This window comes from Manis pentadactyla, chromosome 7 (genome assembly GCF_030020395.1).
Source record: "Manis pentadactyla isolate mManPen7 chromosome 7, mManPen7.hap1, whole genome shotgun sequence".
Classification (NCBI taxonomy): Eukaryota; Metazoa; Chordata; class Mammalia; order Pholidota; family Manidae; genus Manis; species Manis pentadactyla.
In genome coordinates this window covers 11,267,613-11,289,306 of record NC_080025.1, presented here as the reverse complement: position 1 = coordinate 11,289,306, position 21,694 = coordinate 11,267,613, and the positions used below count along the sequence as shown (strand labels likewise).

The 21,694-nt window shown below is 38.3% G+C and overlaps 1 protein-coding gene and 1 long non-coding RNA gene across 3 annotated transcripts in view; one reads left to right on the top strand and one right to left on the bottom strand.

Moving 5' to 3' along the window:
* The window catches only part of LOC118916865 (uncharacterized), a 170,810-nt gene that overhangs the window by 82,121 nt on the left and 66,995 nt on the right, over positions 1–21,694 (top strand). For both annotated transcript variants that reach the window (XR_005026567.2, XR_008998700.1), the window contains exon 3: positions 21,409–21,543. This is a non-coding gene — a long non-coding RNA (uncharacterized LOC118916865). The remainder of the gene's footprint in view (positions 1–21,408; positions 21,544–21,694) is intronic.
* On the bottom strand, positions 1,133–16,864 carry F11 (coagulation factor XI). The gene is made up of 15 exons (XM_057505101.1): positions 16,748–16,864; positions 15,868–15,923; positions 13,474–13,636; positions 12,088–12,194; positions 11,288–11,447; positions 9,944–10,053; positions 9,128–9,287; positions 7,880–7,989; positions 7,620–7,782; positions 7,424–7,530; positions 4,082–4,250; positions 3,160–3,335; positions 2,454–2,549; positions 1,772–1,911; positions 1,133–1,488 (listed from the first exon to the last, which is right to left on the bottom strand). The coding sequence occupies exons 2-15, from the start codon at positions 15,920–15,922 to the stop codon at positions 1,327–1,329; spliced, it is 1,878 nt and encodes a 625-aa protein (XP_057361084.1). The 5' UTR covers position 15,923; positions 16,748–16,864; the 3' UTR covers positions 1,133–1,326.

Here is a 21,694-nt window from a genome sequence, read left to right as displayed (position 1 = left end):
TTAATTTGGTGCCCTTAAAGCTGTGAGGTTTAATGTCACTTCTATTAAGAGAATTACAGAATAAAGCTACATTGCGATACCTTTTCTCCTTAACTGACTGTCAATAATTCCTAAGTTTTATGTCATAATGTAAGCTGAAGTGTGATCCTCTCTTACATTGCTAATGGGAGAGAAAATTGCTACTATTTTTCAAGAGAAATTTGACAATATTTATCAAAGCTACACATGCATCTGCCCTTTTTTTGTTTTGTTTTCAGCAATTCTACTTCTGGAATATATCCTACAGATTTATTTTAGGTTGTTGCACTAGATAAGAAAAGAAACAATAATCGAGTAAATATTTGTACTAAAGGGAAAACCCCAATACTTAGAACTGTTTTGAAGATCATAATGAAGCCTCTACTATAACCATCGATTTGTTCCCAAATGGTTTTTACCCCATAGTATGGATGTACTTTATATTATTTCTGTACAGTACATTTATTATCTATAAATTTAGATTTGTAAACCCACACTCACAGTGGCAGCTTGTCTTAGGAAGACTTTAGCTTGCTGCCCTCTGTCCACATTCTCTCTTCAAACAACACTGAACCAACATACAGTCTATGCAAAACTGTTTTCAGGTAAGTACATCTTTAAGATTCTTTCCCTAAGGTGTCACTTCCAGGTGAATTGCTGCCTTTAATCCTTTTCCATATAGAAATTCTGGAGTCTACATCCACACTAACTCATAGCTTGTCTACCCCAAACTAATATAAAAAATATTAAAAATTGAAGTAACAGAAACTCCTGATTATTCTGAAAACCTGCCATTGAATTCAGTCAAGTTCTTCTTTTACAAAAGAAATGTGTTCATATAGGCAGAGTGTAGGTTCTTGCAAATGAATGGTGACTATCCTTGTCCTATTTTCTCCAGTTCCCATTTTTCATTTAGCACATCTTTTTATGTGATTTCTTTTAGCAGTTCTACCTGATCCTTTAGTGCCATTCCTTGATTCTTTCCTAGTTTATCTGGCCATATTTTAGTCTTCAGAAATATTACCCTTTAGTATTTCTTTGGCTCAGTAAAGCAGTGATCAAGAAGCAGGAAACTGGTTGCTGAGAACCAACTGTGATTTTCACAGAATAGGGATTTTGAAAAGAACAGTTTATTTCCTTTCAGCATGTCCTTACAAATATCAAGCCCCTGCCATTTGCTACTGCCTTTGTGTTGTAACCCATGGAGGAAAATAATGGCCCAGAGTCTTCCTCAGAGAAATCAGAACCCTCTGCAAGGGAGCAATCTGGTTAGCACTTCAGAGGGTCCAGTGGCACCTGGGAACTCTTTCACACTGCTTGAGTTTTCTCCAAAATCCAGTCCACATACTCCACCACATTGGTGTATACACCTGGCCGTTCCCTTTGTCCGCAGCCTTCGCCCCAACTTGTGATGCCCACCAAATGCCAGATCTCATTGTATTTACAGGACAGCGGCCCCCCTGAATCTCCCTATGACAAGGGAAGAAAAAGAAAAGGTGCACAGATCAGCTCAGAGTGAGCTTCTCATCTAAAATACATTTTCCCTGAAGTGATTTCACCTAAAATTCTGTCTTGGCCCTTTAATTAACTTCAAAATATCTGATTATTTGTTTCTCACGCCATCTATCCATTTTAGATTTCAATGAAAGTAAAACAAATGCACTGTGTTCCCTCTCATTAGCAGAAGACTCCTTCTTAAAATGCATTATGAACATTCTAATCTGAATATATTCATCTGGTGGAGGACTGTTACCTTACAAGCATCCTTTCCTCCTTCTTTATAACCTGCACAGATCATCTTATCAGTTATTTTATATGCTCTGTAGTTTGTCTGGCATTCTTCATTTGTCACCAAGGGTATATTAGCTTTCTGGAGAGTATTTTGTATTTTGTCTGAAAAAAAATATTTTTTGGCTTGTTAATGGAGTGACCATATATAACATTAATAAAATATATATTTAAGTATAAATACATGTATTTACAATCAAAATCATACCTATGTAAAAATCTAGAAAGAAAAAATAAGGCTTATCTATCTCATAGACCTTCTATAATTACAGAGTATAGAGAAGACTACTTATTACTGTTAATTAAGTTCAAAATTAATTATGGCTTTAATTGGAATTATTTCCCAGAGAAGATAATTTGATAACAGGCTAGGACATTTACTGAAAAAAGTACTAGGTTTCAAATTAAAGTTCATTAAAATCATTCATCTTTAAAGAGATTGTCATATGTAAGATTTCTAGTCAAACAGACGTGGTATCATCCTCACTTGAGTGATTTTTGTCTTTTCATTTTTATTAATATTCATTCTGTAATCGAACATTATTTTACCCACATTTTAGCTCTATGACTTGGTATAGCAGAAAAAATTATGATGACTGTGTTCTTTATCTTTAGGGTGGAGCATACAGAGAAATATCATGGTTTACCTCTTAATTTTCTGTATCCCCATCCAGTCACCCAGCAATCAGTATATATTACATTTCGATCTCCTTTGGAAGGTAGGCATATGGGTCGCTGGGAATCTAAATTTTAAAAATATCGCAGTTTAGTCATCAGAGACAAAATGTCTTCTTTCCTAGGTGAGACCCTCTTCTTTCACTTTGCATCATTTAGTGTGCTCTCTGTTTACTGTATTTTCTTTGTCTCATTGTCACACGTTTCCATCCCTCACAGTCAGTGCTACAGATTCTGTAGCAGGAGTTGTTCCCAGGACGAGGGAACGAGGAGGAGGCAGAGCCCAGGCCTCTCCACTGACTCCATCACTCTAACGAGGGTCTGTCACGCTGTAGGGACTGAGCAATTGTTCTGCCCTGCAATCCTGCCATCCCTAAAAGGGAGGTATAAGTCATCTTTAATATTCCAGCCAGTAGGTTTTAACGTTGTGTCATTCTGTGCATCTGAAGAAGACCGGAGAAAACGTATCTCTTCACCCACATCCCAAAATAAGATTTGATAGTCAGGAAAGACATCCAGCCAGTCTTAACAGCTTAAGAGACTAGCTTTGCTATCCTCTCCTTTTCATGATAGTAACAGACTGAGATTGCTGGGGATCAGGCCATGAGTCTGGTAGTGTTAAACTTATTTTATCTAGGACAGCAGTGTAGATAACTTTCCACTTAAAATTCTACATACCCGTGTAATTCATTATCGTTTCCAGTTTCAGCAAGGCAATATCATACCCGCTTTCTGCCATTTTATATTGATCATGAATTATTATTTCTTGAACCCCAAAGAAGGATGTGTCTTCTTTTATTTCTGATTGATTTAAAATGCTGCTATAGACACGCAAAATTCTAGGCGACTCTACCCTAAGGAGTAAACAATAGAGGAAAAGAAATGGCCTTTACCAAATAATTCCCAAACATTTGAACTATATTGCTATTTAACTGGCTATTACTAACTAATATTTTCTGCCAGTAGTGAGCTTTTAGGTAGAAAGAAGCGATTTCATGCTAAGGTTCTGCAGTCACATAAAAGTCCTGGGCCAGTATTTATCTTATATTAAACACAGAAAAGCTAATGAATGCTCATTTCACCCTCCAACACACACACACACACACACACACACACACACACACACACACAGTTCTGGATTTTAGTTTCAACCCCACTATTGATTGGCTGGGACCCTAAGAAATTTGGACTTTCTGTACTCCATTTTATCATATGTACAAAGGAAAGGATACTATAGGTGTAAAATGTATCTGAGTTATAATGTGAGTATGCTATGTACTAATCAAAACCAAACACACAAAACTGGGGACAACCCAGAGGATACTAAAGCAAAGAAGAAGTTTGGCCAACTAAAATTCCCTGGGATACATATACTCTCCTGATGGAGCTTTTATGTTTGGCCAATATTGAAATTGACCCAATATGAAGATGCATAATGAATGATTTCTCCTGTATCTGGAAACACAGGGACAGGGAAATGAAAAAGAGACAGAGAGAAAGAGAGAGAGAGAGAGAGAGAGGGTGGGAGAATGGCACATTAGAAGGGCACTTAATATATGTGTGCATATGGGCAACTAATAAAAACAGTAATGGTACTGACTGTTTGAAACAATGAGCAGCTGTTAATATCCACTGGCTTCCAATGATGGCGCCTCCACACAGGTGTCTCTGGGTGGGTTCCGTGGTATGCAAAGTTACCTGCCACGGCCACTCACCAGGAGCAGATCGTGTTCCTCCAACAATTCTAGGCTTGATTTTGGTTGTACACTCTACAACAAAAGGATTGCAATGAGTAGTTTCCTAAATCTCCATTTTCTGTTAGTTTTATGTTCCTTCAGGCACAAAGAGAAGAAAACTTTCACTTGAATCAATAATTTACAGTAAACTTGAAGAAACTTTATAATCAAGTTGGCAAAGCAAAACATGCACAGAAAAATTGAGTGTATGAGTCACCTTGTAATGACACGGCCCCAAAGGATGCCTCATCTGGTATCACAACGCAGTCTTATCATATCTCATATGATAACCCTATGCTTCTTTTAAAACAGTGGTTGTCAAGTGTGGCCCTCAGAGCAAGAACATCACCTGGGAATTTTTTAGAAATGCATACTCTTGAGCCTCCACTTTGGATCCAGCGAATCAGAAACTCTGATGGTGGAACCCAATAATCTGAGTTTTAATCAGCCCTGCTAACATTCGGGAGCTACTGTGGCAAAGAAAAGCGCATCACCTTCCAGCCAGTTTGCAGCCTCTGCCCAGTTCTTCCCTATCCTCTTCCACTTGGACTAACCAGTCCCATCTTTTCTGCTTCACCTGGGCTCCATCAAAGGCAGGGCTGCTCTTCTGTTTGTGGACTGCTTCTGCCCTTGGCCTTGTGACATTTTGGGGGTGTCTCAGCTCAACCCTTGATACTTGCTAAGGACTTTGATTCTTTCCTGTCTTGGTTGCCCTGAGCAGGACAGTCCATTCTATTTCTATTTCCTGGGATGCCAAACCCACCCTCCTGGTTGGAGTGTCGGCCAAATCATCCCTGTATCCTAGATAGAATGGGAGTGAGGTGTTTATAGACAAGTGTTCTAGAGTGGTGCTTCTCATATTTTAGTGTGCATGAGTCACCAGGTTATCTTTTAAAATGCAGATTCTGATTTGGTCTTAGGTGGGGCCTGAAATTCTTTCTAGCAAACTCTCTGGTGATGTCAATTTGCTACACCCAGACCACCCTTAGAATAGCAAGGCTCAGCAGATCAGGGAAGCTTTGTGTCCTCAGCTAAAGATGGAGTGTGAAGTTAGCAGAAGAGTCACTCGTCAAAAGCCAAGTCCTCAATGGTCCAGTCACTAGTTTAAGGCTTAAAACAATCCTTTTAGACTTTTTTTCCTCAACAGGAAAACAAATGTGTAATTCTGGGGCAGACTCCAAATTGAAAGAGAGGACAGGAAAAGGAGACTTGAAGGAAACCCCAGCTGGCAGCAAGCATGATGTGTTTGCAAAAGCTGAAACAGGCTGGTCTGCTGAAAGAGTTCTCATTTGAGAGTAGATAAGGTGGAGATTAGCTTTAGAAGACCAGTTCGAAGATTTTGACTATATTCTGCAATTGCTGGGCAGCCCTTATAATTTACAAGCTGGAAAGACAAAGTTTAGGGAAATTAATAGATAAGCAGTAACTAATATATGTGTTATAAACAATTCAGTAAAGACCTTATTAGGGATGAATAATATGTCTTGATGTTCATTCTGTTTTGTTTCTCAGTTCAAACAAAATGCTGAAGATGTTAAGAAATGTTTCTTTTGATGACAGTTATTCTGTTTCTTTGGAAAGTTGTTATATTGGAGACCAGAGACAGCATAAGACATGCTCAGTTAGGTATTCCTTCCCATTTTAGGGTATTATTTCATCTCACATAGGGCAGCAAAACCTAATTATCTAGTTTCATTTCATTCAAAAGGTGCACTGAAGAGATACAAGATTTTATTTTCCTTTATCTTATATTGTCTGCTTTAGCTATCAATCTACGTTCTGATATAGTCTGTAACCTTCACAGACCAGGATCCATACATTCATCAGAGAACATAATATAAGGAGGGTGGAGAATGAGCTCCACAATTTAAGGCACAAAGTGCTGGTTCTCTTTTTTAAAACTATGTCATCATCACAACAAAATTTGCTGAGTGTCCCTTCTAATGCTTATTAGAACTAAGACAACAGGTTTCTTGTAAATGCTCCTTGTCTTAGGTAAATTTATTGTGAGGAAAACAGAATGTATGACATACAACTTAATTGACTAGCTTTTTAAAGGAGTTTGAACCATCCAAAGATTCCCATCAGAGCCCCTATAACTCTAGGAAGACATGGTTTCATAGTTAAGATATTAGTATTGGACATAATATACCATTGTACATTGTACAAAACAAGTTCTCAGAGATTAAGGATTTATTTACCTTCTCAGTAGAGCAAATAATTCTGACACAAAAGATTATAATACTTTGAAAACTGTTACAAAGTATAATTATCATTTCTATTTTATTCATTAAATCTTAGGTGCATCTTAACTTAATAGCATATTCTAATATTGGACATAAAGCAATAGAAGTCAAAAACATGAGTTTTATGCAAATCAATAAATACTAAGGCCATAATAGGTTGTCATGATAGTTAGGTTGTCATGATAAAGGGTCGTGTGCAGCATGACCATTGCCTGTTGAGCATTCCATCCTGTAGACAGTTCTGTCTGCCTATAAACCATCCCTTGCTATGTTCAGAAATTGGCCACTAGAATGCAAACACTGCTGATCTGATTTTTATCATAATTTTTATGTTATTATAGGCCTTGTTTAGTCTTGAAAAAAATTTATTTCCACCTTACCGCAGTCATTATTGTAAAATAATGTTTTGCTGTAATTTTTGCCAATATTCATATTTATGCAGAACACTTGCAAGGAACTTGAAAGAATTAAGGCCTCTGAAAAGGAGCTACTAGACTGTTTCTTGAATAGATACATAATTTTTCAAACATGTTGATTACATTTCAATTAAAGATCAAGTTATGGCCAATGGAAAGAAATTAAATAGTTTGATTAACAAAGATGCTGGGTGATATTTCCATAATAAAGAATAACAAGATAGTTGTCCTTGATAATAAGAATCAGACATAAAAGGGTTGGCTGAGCCTGAGTCTCACCACGAAAAATCAGTTGTATGAATGTGTCAAATTCAAACACATATTCAGTTAATACTCTGCAATGCATAGTTTAGCCAAAGCCAAGTATTTACTTTTAAAACATGGTCAGCCTTAGCTATAGGAGTGAAATAACAGAAAGTACATCAACATTTGTTATTTTACTGATTTTCTCCCCTCTGTGTCTATTATCAATGCTCTTAGTCACAGTACGTTCTATATAGAATGAAGCCTTCTGATGTGTTTTTTCAAGTAACATTAAACTTACCATTATCCATTTTGCATAACCTCAGTGTATATCCAGAAATGCCTCCTCTCCCATAAAGTATTTTAGTTGGAGATCCATTTGCAGAAAGTTTTAAGTAACATTTACCCCTGCAAGTTGGAAACAAAATGGCATAAATATAATGCACTTCTCAGAGAGGTGGGGCAGGAGCATCTGTAGAACTCCTCATATGTCTTACTCCCATCCGTTGCAAGATGCTTGCGATGGGGAGTAGGTGAAGAACTGGCAGCGGATGGCGTTGGTACATGCTTTCTGGCAGGCTTTGTGCCCGTTCACTTCAACTATGTCCAGTTCTTCTCCCAAGAAATCAGCATTATGGTAAAACGAAGGGTGGCAGAACACTAGACAGGAAATCACACGTCAGACACGAGACACACAACCTTAGCACTCGTCAGCCTCGATCAGGTGATCTCAGAGAACAGTGCTTTCATTGGGTACCTGGGACGCTGTGCCTGCAGGCTTGCAGACTAAAGCCAGAAAGAGCTCCGTTCTTTTTAAAGCGTGTGCTTGGTAATCCACTTTCAGATGTTTTAAGGAGACAAAGATTTCTAACAGTAAAAAGAGGGAAAAATAAATATATAAAATGTATCAATGAAAAAAAACTTTACAGCACAAACAGAAGTCAGCTCATGTTGACATTTAATTAATAGCAAAGATTTGCCCATTTCGCAAGTACTTTTCGTAAATCACTGAGTCAGACCCCATGATGCATAGGTTGCAGACAGATTTTCAAAAGTAAACCACCTGCTTCCATAAAAATGTTCTAAGCTTGCTCTTTTGACAGTGTTCCTAATGTCCTTCCTCTCAACATCCTTAACCTATCTCAAACATTCAAATTTTCATGATACCCAGAAATCTGCTATCCAGAGTTTCTGCAGGCTGAGATGGGGACCTGTGAAATCTATCACAGGCTCCATATCCAGGCAGCACCTTCCTAGAAGGAAGGAATTCTTCCTAGTCAGCAGGCCCCCAGGCTTGGTGGACAATGGCTCCCCACGGCTGGAGTGCTCCAGGAGGACCCTCACCCTAACGAGCGACCAAGTCAAGCAAATGCCAAGGCTCTGAGAGTTCTGATTCAGATGTTACAGAAAATCTAGATTTTAAAGCAGACTTAATCTTAAATTTTTTTTTTTTTAGTAAATCTTGTTCATGAAAGGCAGCAACTCCAATTAATGTCCCTTTGATGATTAGAGAAACTGCCCATGCTCTATTATGGTTTTTTGTTTTAATGCCCATCACTAGGTTCTCAATTCTCTGACCTCCCTCCACCATCACCCTCAATCCCACTGATATAAGCCTGCATTTCCACTTCTCTCCACTTTGGATTTGACATTTCACGGATACTTCCAGCTCTTTCTTCTCCAGGTTCAGTGATCTTAAAGTAGGCATTGGATTAAGTTGCTTCTTAATGGCCATCATTATCTTCATTCCCTTCAGAACTAGGCAACTAACTCTTCCTTTGCTGGGCAGAGACTTCCCTGAGCTAAAGAAAAACAGGGTTCCTGGGTAACCAATTTGTGTTCATAGGTGGGGGATGAAAAGGGAGAAGGGTAGGAATTTTTTGCAACTTTTATCTATCCTGTAGACATTTAGATAAAACTTGTTCTTGCTCAGAACTTCTAATGATGGAATTTGATCCACTCTTTTAAAAGATCACACTCATTACTCTTAATCTTAACTCTGTACCTTTCAGATTCTTTTGGCCATTCTTGAGAAAAGAAGGTAAAAAACAAACAACTGGGATAGTGAGTACAAATACTGCGACAGACAAAGGCATCTGGAGCCATGGCACTGTCAATGTTGCTGTCCGCGAACGCCGTGCTGGGGAAAATGTCCCTAATACACGCTGTACAACAAAAGAAACCATGTTTAAGAAATCAGTTCACCAATGGAATAAGTAACAGTCTCGTCATGGTATTTGTAAATTCCACATAAAAAGTTTGTCAGGGGGAAAGGGAGGGATGAGCAGGTGGAGCACTGAGGAACTTTAGGGCAGTGAAAATACTCTGTATGATACTATATGATGGATACACGCCATTGTACGTATGTTCAAACCCACAGATTTTACACCACCAGGAGTGACTCTGAGGTAAACCATGGACTTTGGGTGATTATGATGTGTGAGCATAGGTTGGTTTATAGTGACAAATGTCTACTCTGGTGGGGGACTTGGAGTGTATTGGGGCAGGTGTATATGGGAAACCTAAAATTGGTCTAAAGAGATTAAGTCTTAATACATTTTTAGAAGTTTGTTTATCTGAGGATCTTAAAATTTTTTTAGATGACGAAAAAACAAGTGATTATTTTAAACTTTAAATTCAAATATAAGTATACACTTTAATTATGTAGGACATAATGAAATTTTTCATATGAAGAAGGCAAAAAGATTGTTTGGTCCATTTCATCAGTGAGCATGTACTGGTATTAGCCTACATTAGGCCATTATCATAAGTACCTACTAATGTAGTGATTAAACCACCTCACTAAGAAAATAATAATTACCCAGATTAGAACGCGCACAGGACTTCAACGAAAATCCAGACACCACATTATTTAGCTTCGTTATTCTGGATGGTGTCCCCAATTGGGTGTACTTCAATAGACAAGTGTTACTGAATAAAAACAAAAATAGAATAATATTTTTCTTGCAGATATAAGTAGGGAAAAAAAAAAAGGATAAGAAATTCCCATTTAGAGACTGCCTGGGCACGTCAGCTAAGAAATTGCTCTGCAAAGCATTGATCTGAGGCTGGACAGCTGGACTTGGGTCCCCGCTCTGCCAGTCCTGTGAATTTTGCCAACTTTATTTTTCATCAGTAAAATGACAGCTTTGGGGGAGGCAGGTGACACAAAGAGTAGGAGTGTGGGAATTAAGGACTGCTCAGGCCCTTCTTAATTTTAGCATTTTAACTTATTTATGTCTAGCAACTCCCAATTCCCTGGCCTGTTCACATTGTGTTAAGTCTTAGACATAAAATGTGTAAAAATATATAGTTCAAGCTGAGCTGAAGACAAACCATGAAAGCATAATTACTAATTTGGGGTTTTGTTTTGGTTTTATTGCTGTAGTTTTTGAAATAAGTCTTTTAAGAGTTCTTTGCTTTCTACTCACCTCCTTTTTGTGAATGTGGACTGAAGAATGTTAAAATCCATAAACTAATCATTTGAGAATTTTTTTTTTGCTGGATTCCAGGTAAGGGTAGTTTACTATATAAATTTGGGACATCTCAAATATTTCTAAATATAAAAGTGAATATTTTTCCCTAAATTTTTTTTTTTTTAAAGAGAGCATGTTGATCATTAGAGATCAGATAAGTTATACAATCTTACACAATAGATTCATCCCTGGAATATTTCAAAATCCAGTATGGGGCAAGTTTTAAAGCACTTTACATGGGCTTCAGTTATTTTTGTCTTAGGTAAGGCCCTGGGTATTTGGAGAGATCTGAGAAGGTTTTTCTTTTTGATTCTGTAGGGGTAGACTGGGGCATCTTTAGGCTGAGGATGGGAAGAGTCAGACCAATTGTAATTGTGTCAAAATTGCCAATTTAAAAAGGTAGCACTTTTTAAATTAGCTAGGAGATGGGTTAAGTACATATTTTTTTATATTTGGCAATGTCAGTCAAAGAAAAACTCTTTACCATAAGTAAAATGTATCCAAGTTGGAATTTAAATGCACTTTCTGTGAAGAACACTGTTAAGTATTTACAAAAGAAATGTCTTCTAGGGGTTAAAAATAAATTTTGGTATCAAGTTGATGAAAAAACGTTTAGTGATTCCCCATTTTGTTTTCCATCGGATACTGTAATTATCTGATATCCTTGGGCTCAGCCTAAGCTCACTCACCGGTGCTCTACACTGGGAAACCTCCTTGTTGCGTATGTAAAAAAGTGACAGTGCCGGTCATTCGTGCATCTCTCTTGGCATTCCTGAGCACTCTTGGTAACAGAGCCATTGTAGTTCATGCCCTTCATGTCCAGGTCCATATAAACATTTCTGTGGCAAGCTGGAAATTAAAGTGGAAAATATGATTCTCTTCCAGACTCCAGACGCTACGCTGATGATTCTACTTCACATACCTGTCCCTCCTGACTTACTCTGTCATCTCTTTTGTTTTTATCTTAATCTGCTTAATACCTACTCTCACACGGAAGCAGTTTAAGAATGCCAGTGTCCTTCCTGTACAGTAGCAACATTAGACTTGTAAATTCCTGTTTCACTTTTCTGACCTGGCCTCTCTTGTCTCCTTAACTGCACTGATTGATTTTCTAATTATTCAAGTATCTGTTTTACTATTAATACAATTGTCATCTCAGCTTTTACCCTGGCTTCCTTTCATTTGAATTAATATATTTAATAAGGATTTTCATATAAAACTTTAAGCTGGGAAGGAGAAAGAAAAATTATGATAACTGATACAGTACATCAGAGATATCCTCCTAGGAGATTAATTTTAATGGACTATAATGGAGGGAGGTGGGGAGACCTGCATGTATGCTACTTTTCACTCTATCCTGAGAGAACTTCATTAGGAGACTTTATTTCCATACAGGAAGGTTTTGTTTTATAGCTGTACACCATACCTGATATAACTATATGTATAATCACAACAACTAGTATTTGTTAGTTCTGATAAGACATCTTACCACTTATTTGGTGTGGGCATTGCTTGAAAGAATATCCAGAAATTGCTCCTGTCATATTCACTCTTGGCAATGTTTCTGTGACACTGTCTTTCAGGATACAAGTAAACCTGTTTTTAAAAAAAACAACATGTCTAGGTGGGAATTTCGGTTTTAAAATAATAGGTCTTAAAAAAGTCAGCACACAGAAAGTGAGAGGAGTAGCAAACAGACTAGTCTCCCTCATGCCAAGACAAATCGTTTCTTAACAGGGCTGTGAGTTTGTTTTTCATTCCGATGTCCCTACGTAAAAGATCACATCTAATACTCCTTCCTAACAGGAAACAGGAGTGGGCGAATATGCCCTGATGGTCAAATGGCGCCCTCTGCCTGTTTTAGTGTAGCCCATGAAATAAGAATGGTTTGGATAGTTTTAAGTGGTTATTTTTCAAATGGTCATGTAAGTACATAATATTCTTGATTTTGCCTTGGACCCAAGAAGCCTAAAATATTTACTCTCCACCTTGTTAAGACAAAGTTTTGCCAACCCCTGTCATAAATTCTAGAATACTCAGTTTTTTAAGTACAGGGCACCATGAGAGTATATATGAATGCAGCAATAATACACAAAGATGTTGATAATTTCATTTTGCAGTTGATTATTGAATTTTCAAGTTCAACATAGGAACAAAAATGGTGGGTGGAATGTCCTAAAATTTTAAAAATATGACTATAGAGACAAACTGTCAAATCCTGTTCATGAATCTTGATTAAGATTCTGGTTAATAGCTAGAAGTTACATTTTGGGGACAACTGAGGTGATATAAAGGGATTCTTGTTAAATTTTTTATGTTTTTTGTATTATGTAGGATAATGTATGTTGAAATATTTAGTAGTGAAGTGTTACAATATTTCAAATTATTCCAAATGGTTAAAACATATACATATAGGTAGGTAAGTAAGGCACAAATGGCAAAAGATCTTGGTGGTGACAGGAGATTCTGTACTGTTTTTTCAAATTACTTTTACAAATGTTTAATTTTTTTCTAGTAAAATAGTTGAGGGAATAAATACATCCCAGTTTAAATAATGTCAAATATCAATAATCAACCAAAAAGCAAAGAGCAAAATGACTGAGAAGCATAAAAGTAGAGAGAAATAAGGGAGAAAGCATGCCATTAATGTCAAGCCCACAGGAGAGGTGGTAAAGTTCATACTGAGAGGCATGCCTGTTCTTCCCGGATCTGCCTAAACCCCATCTCTTTTTCCTGTAATATTTAGTATTTCACGTGAAGGGCAATATATTTCCAATTGTTAACATTAAATTTTATAAAATGGCAGATGGAAATTTATTAGTAGGTATCAGTCGTGTAAAATCTGTTTCCTCTATGAAGAAATGCAAACATTTACCATTTGGTAGGATCTGCAGATGATGATTCAGCCATAAAAGTGAAGAGCAAACACCTTGCGTGGTGGGTGCAGACAATTTGGCAGTGCTTGGCGCTTGGCGTAAAAACAGTAGTTATGTCTCCTCCTTCAAAGCAGGTATCTTTGAACAGCTTAGTCACACATTCTGTGATGTAAGGCATGGCACATGTTACTTTGGATTTTAGTGAGCACATATCTAATTAGATAATAATCTCACAAAGGCAGGCGAAGTAGGTCTGCTTACCAGGAAATATGCCTGAACTGGGAAGGCAGGGCAGTCAACGTTTTAGTGTTAGTTTATTGAATGAGCAGCCAGCCTCACATGGAAAAGAAAGTCACAACATGGCACATTTGCCTTAGTGGGATTGGGTTTATGTGTGATTGTCTTGGAGATTTGGGTGCTTTGTGGGTAGTTGAATCATTTCTCAGATCTCTACTGGCTAAAGGTGTTCTTTTGGATCCCGTGCAAGTCCAGAGGGAGCCTCCTGCTTTCCCCTTTCCCCATTGCTTCTCTTTGTTCAAACTGTGTTTATGGGGAAAAAAGGCTCCAGACTGATCACAGTCTAGCAGCATGTGATGGCTCTGGATTTCATTGTATGTTTAGCTACATTGTGTGTATCCATTCATCTGTTGATGGATATGTGGGCTGCTTTCACCTTTTGGCTATTGTGAGACATATTCAGTTGCTATGAATATATCTATGTGAGTCTCTGCTTTCATTTCTTTTAGGTGTATGCCCAGAAGTGGTGCATCTACTGATTTTTGAGTACTAAACTAATTTTTTTCTCCTGAAAACCCAACTCTGTGGCAATGTAATCATCTTTTTTTAAAAAACATACTGCTGGGTTGTTTGGTAATATTTTGTTTATGTTATTTGCATCTGTGTTCATGAACGAAAATGGCCTATGATTTGTCATAATGTCACGATGTCCCTTTAATAATGTCCCTGTCAGGTTTTGGTCTCAAGATAACACTGACCTTTTAAAATGGATTAGAGAGCATGACTAAGTTAACTTTCCTTTACATGTTTGGTTTTCATTTAATTCATTTGTGCTATATTTTTTTCCTTCTAGTTGCTTTGTTTTTAATTTGTTATTCAAATTATTTTTAAATTCTTGAGCTGGGCTCTTGAATCATTCATTTTCACCTTTTCCTTACTCTAATGTGTGCGTGCGAGTGTAGATGTTAGATCTCAGCACCGATGCGGCTACGTCCCAAAGCCTTCGCATGCTGTATTTTCATTATCATTCAATTCAATATATCTTCTGATTTCCACTGTGATCTTTTCTTTAGCCCATATTTATTTAAAAGGGTATTACTTAATTTTCAAACATTTGGGGATTTCCCAGTTGTCTTAATGTAATTTTTTTAGCTCAGTTCCATTGTGATTGGATAGCATATTCTGTATAATTTTAATCCCTTAAAATGTGTGTTCAATTTTTATAAATGTTCCCTATACATATATAAAGAATGTATATGTGTTTATATACAGTTGTTGGGTCCAGTGTTCAGAATATGTTGAGTTAGCGCTGACTTGTTTATTAATGAAATAACAATGCTGTTTCACAGTGATGACAGTGAAGCAATATAATAACCTAGATACGAATCTTGTCATAAAAGGAAAATAAATGATTAACTATAATTCATAATTTATTTTAAATCTCTCTACCTAGATTTGTCATTTTTCACATATGCCAGAAAAATTAACTATATATAAAGCATTGCAGTAGAAGTTAAATGTATGTAACTTTTTAAAAAGGAATGCTTAAACAAACCATTTTAAATAAGAATAAACATAGCAGTTAAAAATGTGTCTTTTTGAATACTGATATGTCTTTCTGAATATTGGTTGGGTAATTTATAACAAATTTAGGGAATGTGATTAGAGTGGAGAATTAATAGCAGTAGGTAAATTATTGAAATGCATAAACTGTGACCGTATATTCACATAGCATTTTCAGTCCAGCATTGTGCGTGTGTGTCTGTGTGTGCTGCATGGAACAGACTGCTTTATAGAAAACTGACTAATCAATGAGGCAAATCGACTTCTGCTTTTTAATTTTGCTCTTAAATATAATTTAAATGTGTGATGTAGATTTTATATAAATGTAGATCTAGATATAGATGAGATTACTACTATTATGAACAATTCCATCATCCAATCACCCCCACTTCTTTGAAAACCCCTGAGGCCTTAATCAGAAAGTAAATAGAATGATTTTATTTTCTCCCTGAATTAGGGAGCCTGCGATTCTCCTACGTGTATAGGGGCCATGGTGTGATTTCGCTCTCTGGGTTCAAAACCTCATTTTTCTAGTCTTCAAGTTGGGGGACCAAGCTCTCTTCAGTCCATACTTAAGATGAAGCTCTACTTACCACCAGAAACTGAGGCAAATAAAATGAAATGTACCATTTGATATAATAAAATCATCCTGAAAAAGAAAAAATGTGCATGTATTTAGAATATAAAACATGAGTTGGTCATTAGTTTACTGACGTCAGGGTTTACAAGAAATGAGGAGGGAGGGGAATAGTTAATTCAATAGTGCTCGAGGGGTTCCTATCATAATATTGAACTTCATTTTCCCACAAATCCTAAGACAGTCCTCAGCCCGGCCGTGTGTGTGGCGTTGCACATTCACGGATCTGGAGCGCCCGGGACTGACAGGAACAGAGTCCCTCCCTGCTGCGCCCTCCTCTGCCCCAGCTCACTGTCTCAGGCGGCCCTCATCGCCATCATCTGGCCCCTCTCTACACCCCAGTGTCTCCATTTTTGTCTTCTCTTGCAATTTATTTCCTTTCTTTCCATCTTTGATGCCTCTCTCTATATCTATCAAAAAGCTTGAAATGGCTTTCTACTTAGGAATTTTTCTATTTTAAAAATTCTGCTGCAAATAAAAGCCCTCTTAGTCACCTCTAAATGCACTTATCCCAACAAAGCATTGAACTGACTGTGAAAAACTGAGCATCAGTGAGATAAATCAAGACTTCTCATTTTTTGATATTGCTCTTAAAAATCCTTTTAATTTGTAAATGCCTGTTAGTGAGTACAAACTATTGCTCTTCTTTCATTCTGCATCTCCTCTGAAATTGGTTATAGGTATTAGCTAGAAGCCTTTAATATATATTGTAAGACAAATTTTAAAAACCATTCATTCTCTCTTGGAAAGTTTTTTAAAAGCCCCATGTTAGAAAAAGGCACTTCAAGGAATTATTGCTTGAGAGAAATCTTAAATAATAATTTTTGAAATCATACCTGAAAACACCTTGTTTGCTTGTTTGCTGAAATTCTTAATAAGAGTGTTTTTCTTCTTCCCAAATGGTCTTCATCTCCTCTAAATGTGCTTGTGTGGGTCATGTTCATGTAGCTTTAATATTTACTTTTATGGATTCCCAATGTTATGCAACACTGTCTCTTTGCACAGCATGTCTGTGAAAGCCCTTAAAATCTCTACATATCCAAAATGTGCTTTGGTAGAGTTGCTTGCTTTTTCAATACATTACTTTTTTTTCCTTTTATTTTACTGTACATTCAAACAAGTGAGAACACAGAGACGGCTAGAGAACTTGAATTTGGCCAGGTGCCTTAGCAATTGAGCAGCAGCCTCACCTTTCAGTATGCCTGCTGACCAAAGCTGCACTTAACCAGCTTTCAAATATCAACTGTTAACCATTAATTCCAGCCTAACTTTAGTGTCACAGTCTAAAATGAAAACAAGGAAAGTCTGATGGACTTATTGATGAGCAACCTAGCAGAGGCCAAAACTTCAGCTGTTGTGTCCTGGGGGGTGGGTAGGAAGTAAAGGGCAATGGTAGGTGCCTGCTCTTCTAAGTTTAGCTTTCCTTTACATAGCATTGCCTCCTCAGTGGCCCATGGAGCTGTGGCTAGCTGTGAGGAGCCAAGCTCCCTTTTTTTTTTTTTTTAATCTTGCATCCTCTGAAAGTCTAAGTTAAATTTTAAAAAAAACAGAAAAAATATGGGACTTACATAGCTTTCTTTAGATCTGGTCGCACTGAAGCATAAATGGAAAGCTAGAAAGTGCCAAGTCTAGCTGCTGTTGCATGACAAGCAATCAAAAAAACCCCAGGAACAGTTCAATTCTCTTTGGCCTAGAGGGCGCCCCTTAGTGGTAGGACTTGTTGCCGTTCATAGTGAGGAAAGCTTAAACATTTTTTCCTAGGTTTCACCAGGTATGTATTTCTGTTAAGGGCCTACCCACTGACCTTGACGAAGGGTTAAAAGCTCTGTGGAAGGCATAATGATGCATGTTCTCTGTTATCCAGATTTCCTAATCGTTTGTTAGTCATGTAATGCTAACAGAAACCAGCCTCTTGCACTGTAAGCCAGATACCTGTGGGTCCTTGGCCCAGTCACTTTCTCTCTCTGGGCTTCACATTCCTCATTTATAACATTACATACTAACTAACCCTAAGGATGTCTAGGTGGTTCCCTGAAATCCTAAAAGAACCAAAAAAGTTTAAAAAAAGTTTTTAAAATAGAAATAAATTTTAGAGGCAGATAATTTTATTGTTCAGATAAGACTTCTAATTTTCCATAGATATGAAAAATAAGACCTTAGATTCATAAATGGAGTCATAATTTTCAAAAAACAGTCTGAAGGTGAGGGGAGAAATAAAATTACAATTTTGTGCCCATTCAAAATCTGCTAAAGTTATAGGTACCAGAGGAAGTATTGTACTTTGTTCCAGGACACTGTGCTGTTATGTGTGACCTCTTGAACCTAGAAAATGTTGCCAGTTTACTTGGGACATTTCAGTATTTGGAGACAAACAGGGACAATCTCATTTTATGTCTACTGTAATAATGTCGCCATCATCCCAATGGATTCTGGAAATGTGGACGACCCAAGCCCTGGTGGCCAAATGCCTATGTAGAAAGATGACCCGGGCAGCCCTTGCAAAACTCTTACAAAGAGGGAAATATGGAGAAAGAGGGAATTTACTGAAGGAGACAATAGAATACTAATGGTACTAATGAGTAGTAAGTAAAATAAAGGTAATTTGAAGCTTAGCTCCCCTTAAATTAATTGGAGACTTTTTTGAAAAGAAGAGAAAAGTCATCATTTTGTTTCATAAGGCAGGAAGTTAAGGGGGATTTGGACTTAGCAGGGACTTTTGTGCAAAGTGCTAAGAAACTATTGTGACATTCTATCTGTGTGGCAATTATTCAGATATTTTTATTTGCTTGGTTGCCAAAGTTTTATGACCCATCTTGGCATAAAGAGTCCTTAATTGCTTTCTTGAGTTTCCCATTTAAAATTAAGTACATTCCAGCCACACAAAAAGTGCACGTTTATGAGGCACTGCTTTTTATAAAGCTCAAACAGAATGGCAAATTTGTGCCAAGACAGATTTTCATGGAAAGCTGATAAGTGAAATTATGTAAGATCCTTATATCCCTGTATTGTTTACTCCATGAAACCCCATCTCTATCCTAAAGCTCCAGTAAAAAGACTATAATGATAACCTTCCAACCCTATTGAGAGAAACAGAAAAGCTCTAGTGAGAGAAATACCTCATTGGGAAACCAAATAATATTTTCCTAAGAGTGGTTTAGCTTGTCAGTGAAATCTCTAAGGCCTTTGAAATAAGATAAGGATTCCAAAATATTTTTGTCTACTCAAATCAAAGTGGAATGAGTCTTAATTGCATAGATACTCTTTGAGATTAATTGACCTTCCTTTCAAACTGACATAAGGATGCTAAAAACTTTTCCAACTAATGCTACTGCAGTTTAGAATTCTGATGTCAACTACTTTTATCTTAAAGGTGAAGTTTTGTTTTCTCCCAGTGAAATAAACTGTTTGTGAAGCCTAATGAAAATGGGAAGTTACTAGACAAAATCTCAGGAAGAATCCAGAACTTAGTCTGCAGAGACCCAAGTGCAGGTCAGAAGTCAGAGGCCTGGGTGACCCAAAGTCTTCTGTTGGGAAGACCACACAGGCACACTGCCGAGGGAGACCCCTTGTCTGTCACAGCCATGGTCCTGCTGTGCACATCATCTTGCCTCGTACTATTCCACTACCTAGAAACCATTCCAGTACCACTGGCTCTAAGTGGTAGCTTTAAAATGATCATTTATACCCCATGGCAGTTCCACGTTTCAAAACTCTCCTCCAAGTCTGCCCAAACAAAGTATTTCCCTCGCCAGTGGTTACCCTGCAAGCTCTCCAAAGTCCTGTTCAAACACCCAAAATTTTCTCCTGAAGCGCCTTTGCTCTCTCATCAAGACTTGCTTTGAAAGGGGCACAGCCTCCCAAGTCCTGCAGCTCCTCCCTGTCTGTCCCTGAAATATCCCTTTTCATTTTAAGGTTTTAATGTGGCCCTTAGATCAGGGTCTTTCCTCCATACTGTCAGATATTCAGCATCATCCCTGGCCTTTATCCACTAGGTGCTAGCAGCACCCCGAGCCCGTGTCTGGCAACCAAAAATGTCTCCAGACGTGGCCAGACGTCCCCTGGGTGAGGATGGAGAGTACAGTTGTCTCTTTAGATGATACTGAAAGTAACAAATGAGGGCGGTAAATGCTCCCACCATCCTTTATCCTTCTCATAGTATGAGGCACCATGATGTGGGCAAGGAAGACAGCATCTGGGTCCTGACTGCCCAGCTTCATCCGGGCCCTGTCCCTGCCAGTGGCCCAGAGCTAAGCTTTCCGCCTCTTTGGGCTCCATCGCCTCATCTTTAGAATAAAGATGTATTCATTTGCTAGGCATTTATCAAATGCCCTTTTATGTGCAGTGTGAATGAAAAAGAGCCTCCTTCGGTGTTCATGGTTTAGTGAGGAAAGAGAGAGAACCAGTAATTAAAGTATAAGTTTTAAGTTTGAACTAGAGGTTTCCCACACCTTGGTGAGGAATGAGACCGAGGTTGGAGCCCTTGGCTAACCCCGTAGCCGGTGTGAACACATGCTGTGTAGCGCCCACATACACCTCTCACAGCCGCCACCTCCCTGTCTCGGATGGCACTGCTGGACACCCGTGCCTCCTGCCCTCCCTCTTCCCAGGACCATGTAGTCATTCCAACCTCTTGCTTTCAGAGCCTCTTACACACTTCTCAGTCCCTTGAGGCCTGAGTTATGTGTGAAGGGCTTCTCTGTTCACCCCTGTGCACAAAGACATGCTGCGTAATAGAGAAACCATTCCAATACCACTGGCTCTGCTTGGCAACTTTAAAACGATCATTTATACCCCCTGGGAGTTCCACGTTTCAAAACTCTCCTCCAAGTCTACCCAAAGTCATTCCCTAACCAGTGGTTACCCTGCAGGCTCTCCCAAGTCCTGTTCAAACACCTTTTAGAACTAATACTAAAAGCTGGAGATAAATGATTTTCATTGCAAACCACTTTTTTCCTTTTAAATATAAAACAACACCAAACAGAAAAAGACTAATATTCTTTATTTCAAGGCAAGGTAAAAGTTGACGTTGTGTTTATTTTTAATTACTTCATGGAATCCAGCCAGATTTTACAGAATCTGGAAATTTTCTTCTGGAGTGAAGTCTTGACCCCGCAATTTCCTCTCGTGTGGCTTGTGGATAACCCAGGCCTCACGGCTTCCCGTCAGGCCCCTCCATCGTTAGCCCTTTCCACGGGGTGTCTTTCAGTGTGTCTCTGAGTATGGAAGGAAAAACTGAATCTTCTTCCGAAGCCTTCCTTTTCTATTTTTCTACTTACTTGATACAGTATTTTGTAAGTGGCCAGTTCCTGGGAGTGTTAAGTCAGCTTAACTGAAATGGATGGTGTGGGTTGTGGTAATCACTGGCATGTTTGGAATTTTTGTTGCATATGCATGTATATCATTTATTCCAGGGCTACTTCCTACTGCCATGAATTCACAAGACTGAATTTGATGAAATACTTTACACCTAATAATGCTTCTTGAATTACTGTTGCAGAACCCAGTATCCACTGGACCCCCAGCAGGGCAGATTCCTGGCCCTCTTCAAAGGCTGTGAGATGAGCCCGTCGCAGACGCTGCAACCAGACAGCTGCTGCCCCGCAGGAGCCTTGGGCAACGCCAGGGAACCGAGGTAGGAGGCCAGAATGAAAGGGCACCCTGCTGTCCTCCCAGGCTCAGGGAACCCGTCTCCTTCTTGGAAAACTGAATGTTACACAGGTTTCTGCCCTTCCACTTGGCAGAACAAAACCCAAGCTTGCTGGCTCTTCACCCCAAATGATGAA

Bases quoted from the DNA above. Each gene is read 5' to 3' on its own strand.
- F11 (XM_057505101.1), bottom strand. From the start codon at position 15,922: ATGATTTTATTATATCAAATGGTACATTTCATTTTATTTGCCTCAGTT. The intron at 10,054-11,287 runs GTGAGTGAGCTT...GTTTTTATTCAG, and splicing joins TTTCCCAGTGTAGAGCACCG to TAACACTTGTCTATTGAAGT. The intron at 1,489-1,771 runs GTAACAGTCCTC...CCCTTGTCATAG, and splicing joins GAGGAAAGGATGCTTGTAAG to GGAGATTCAGGGGGGCCGCT.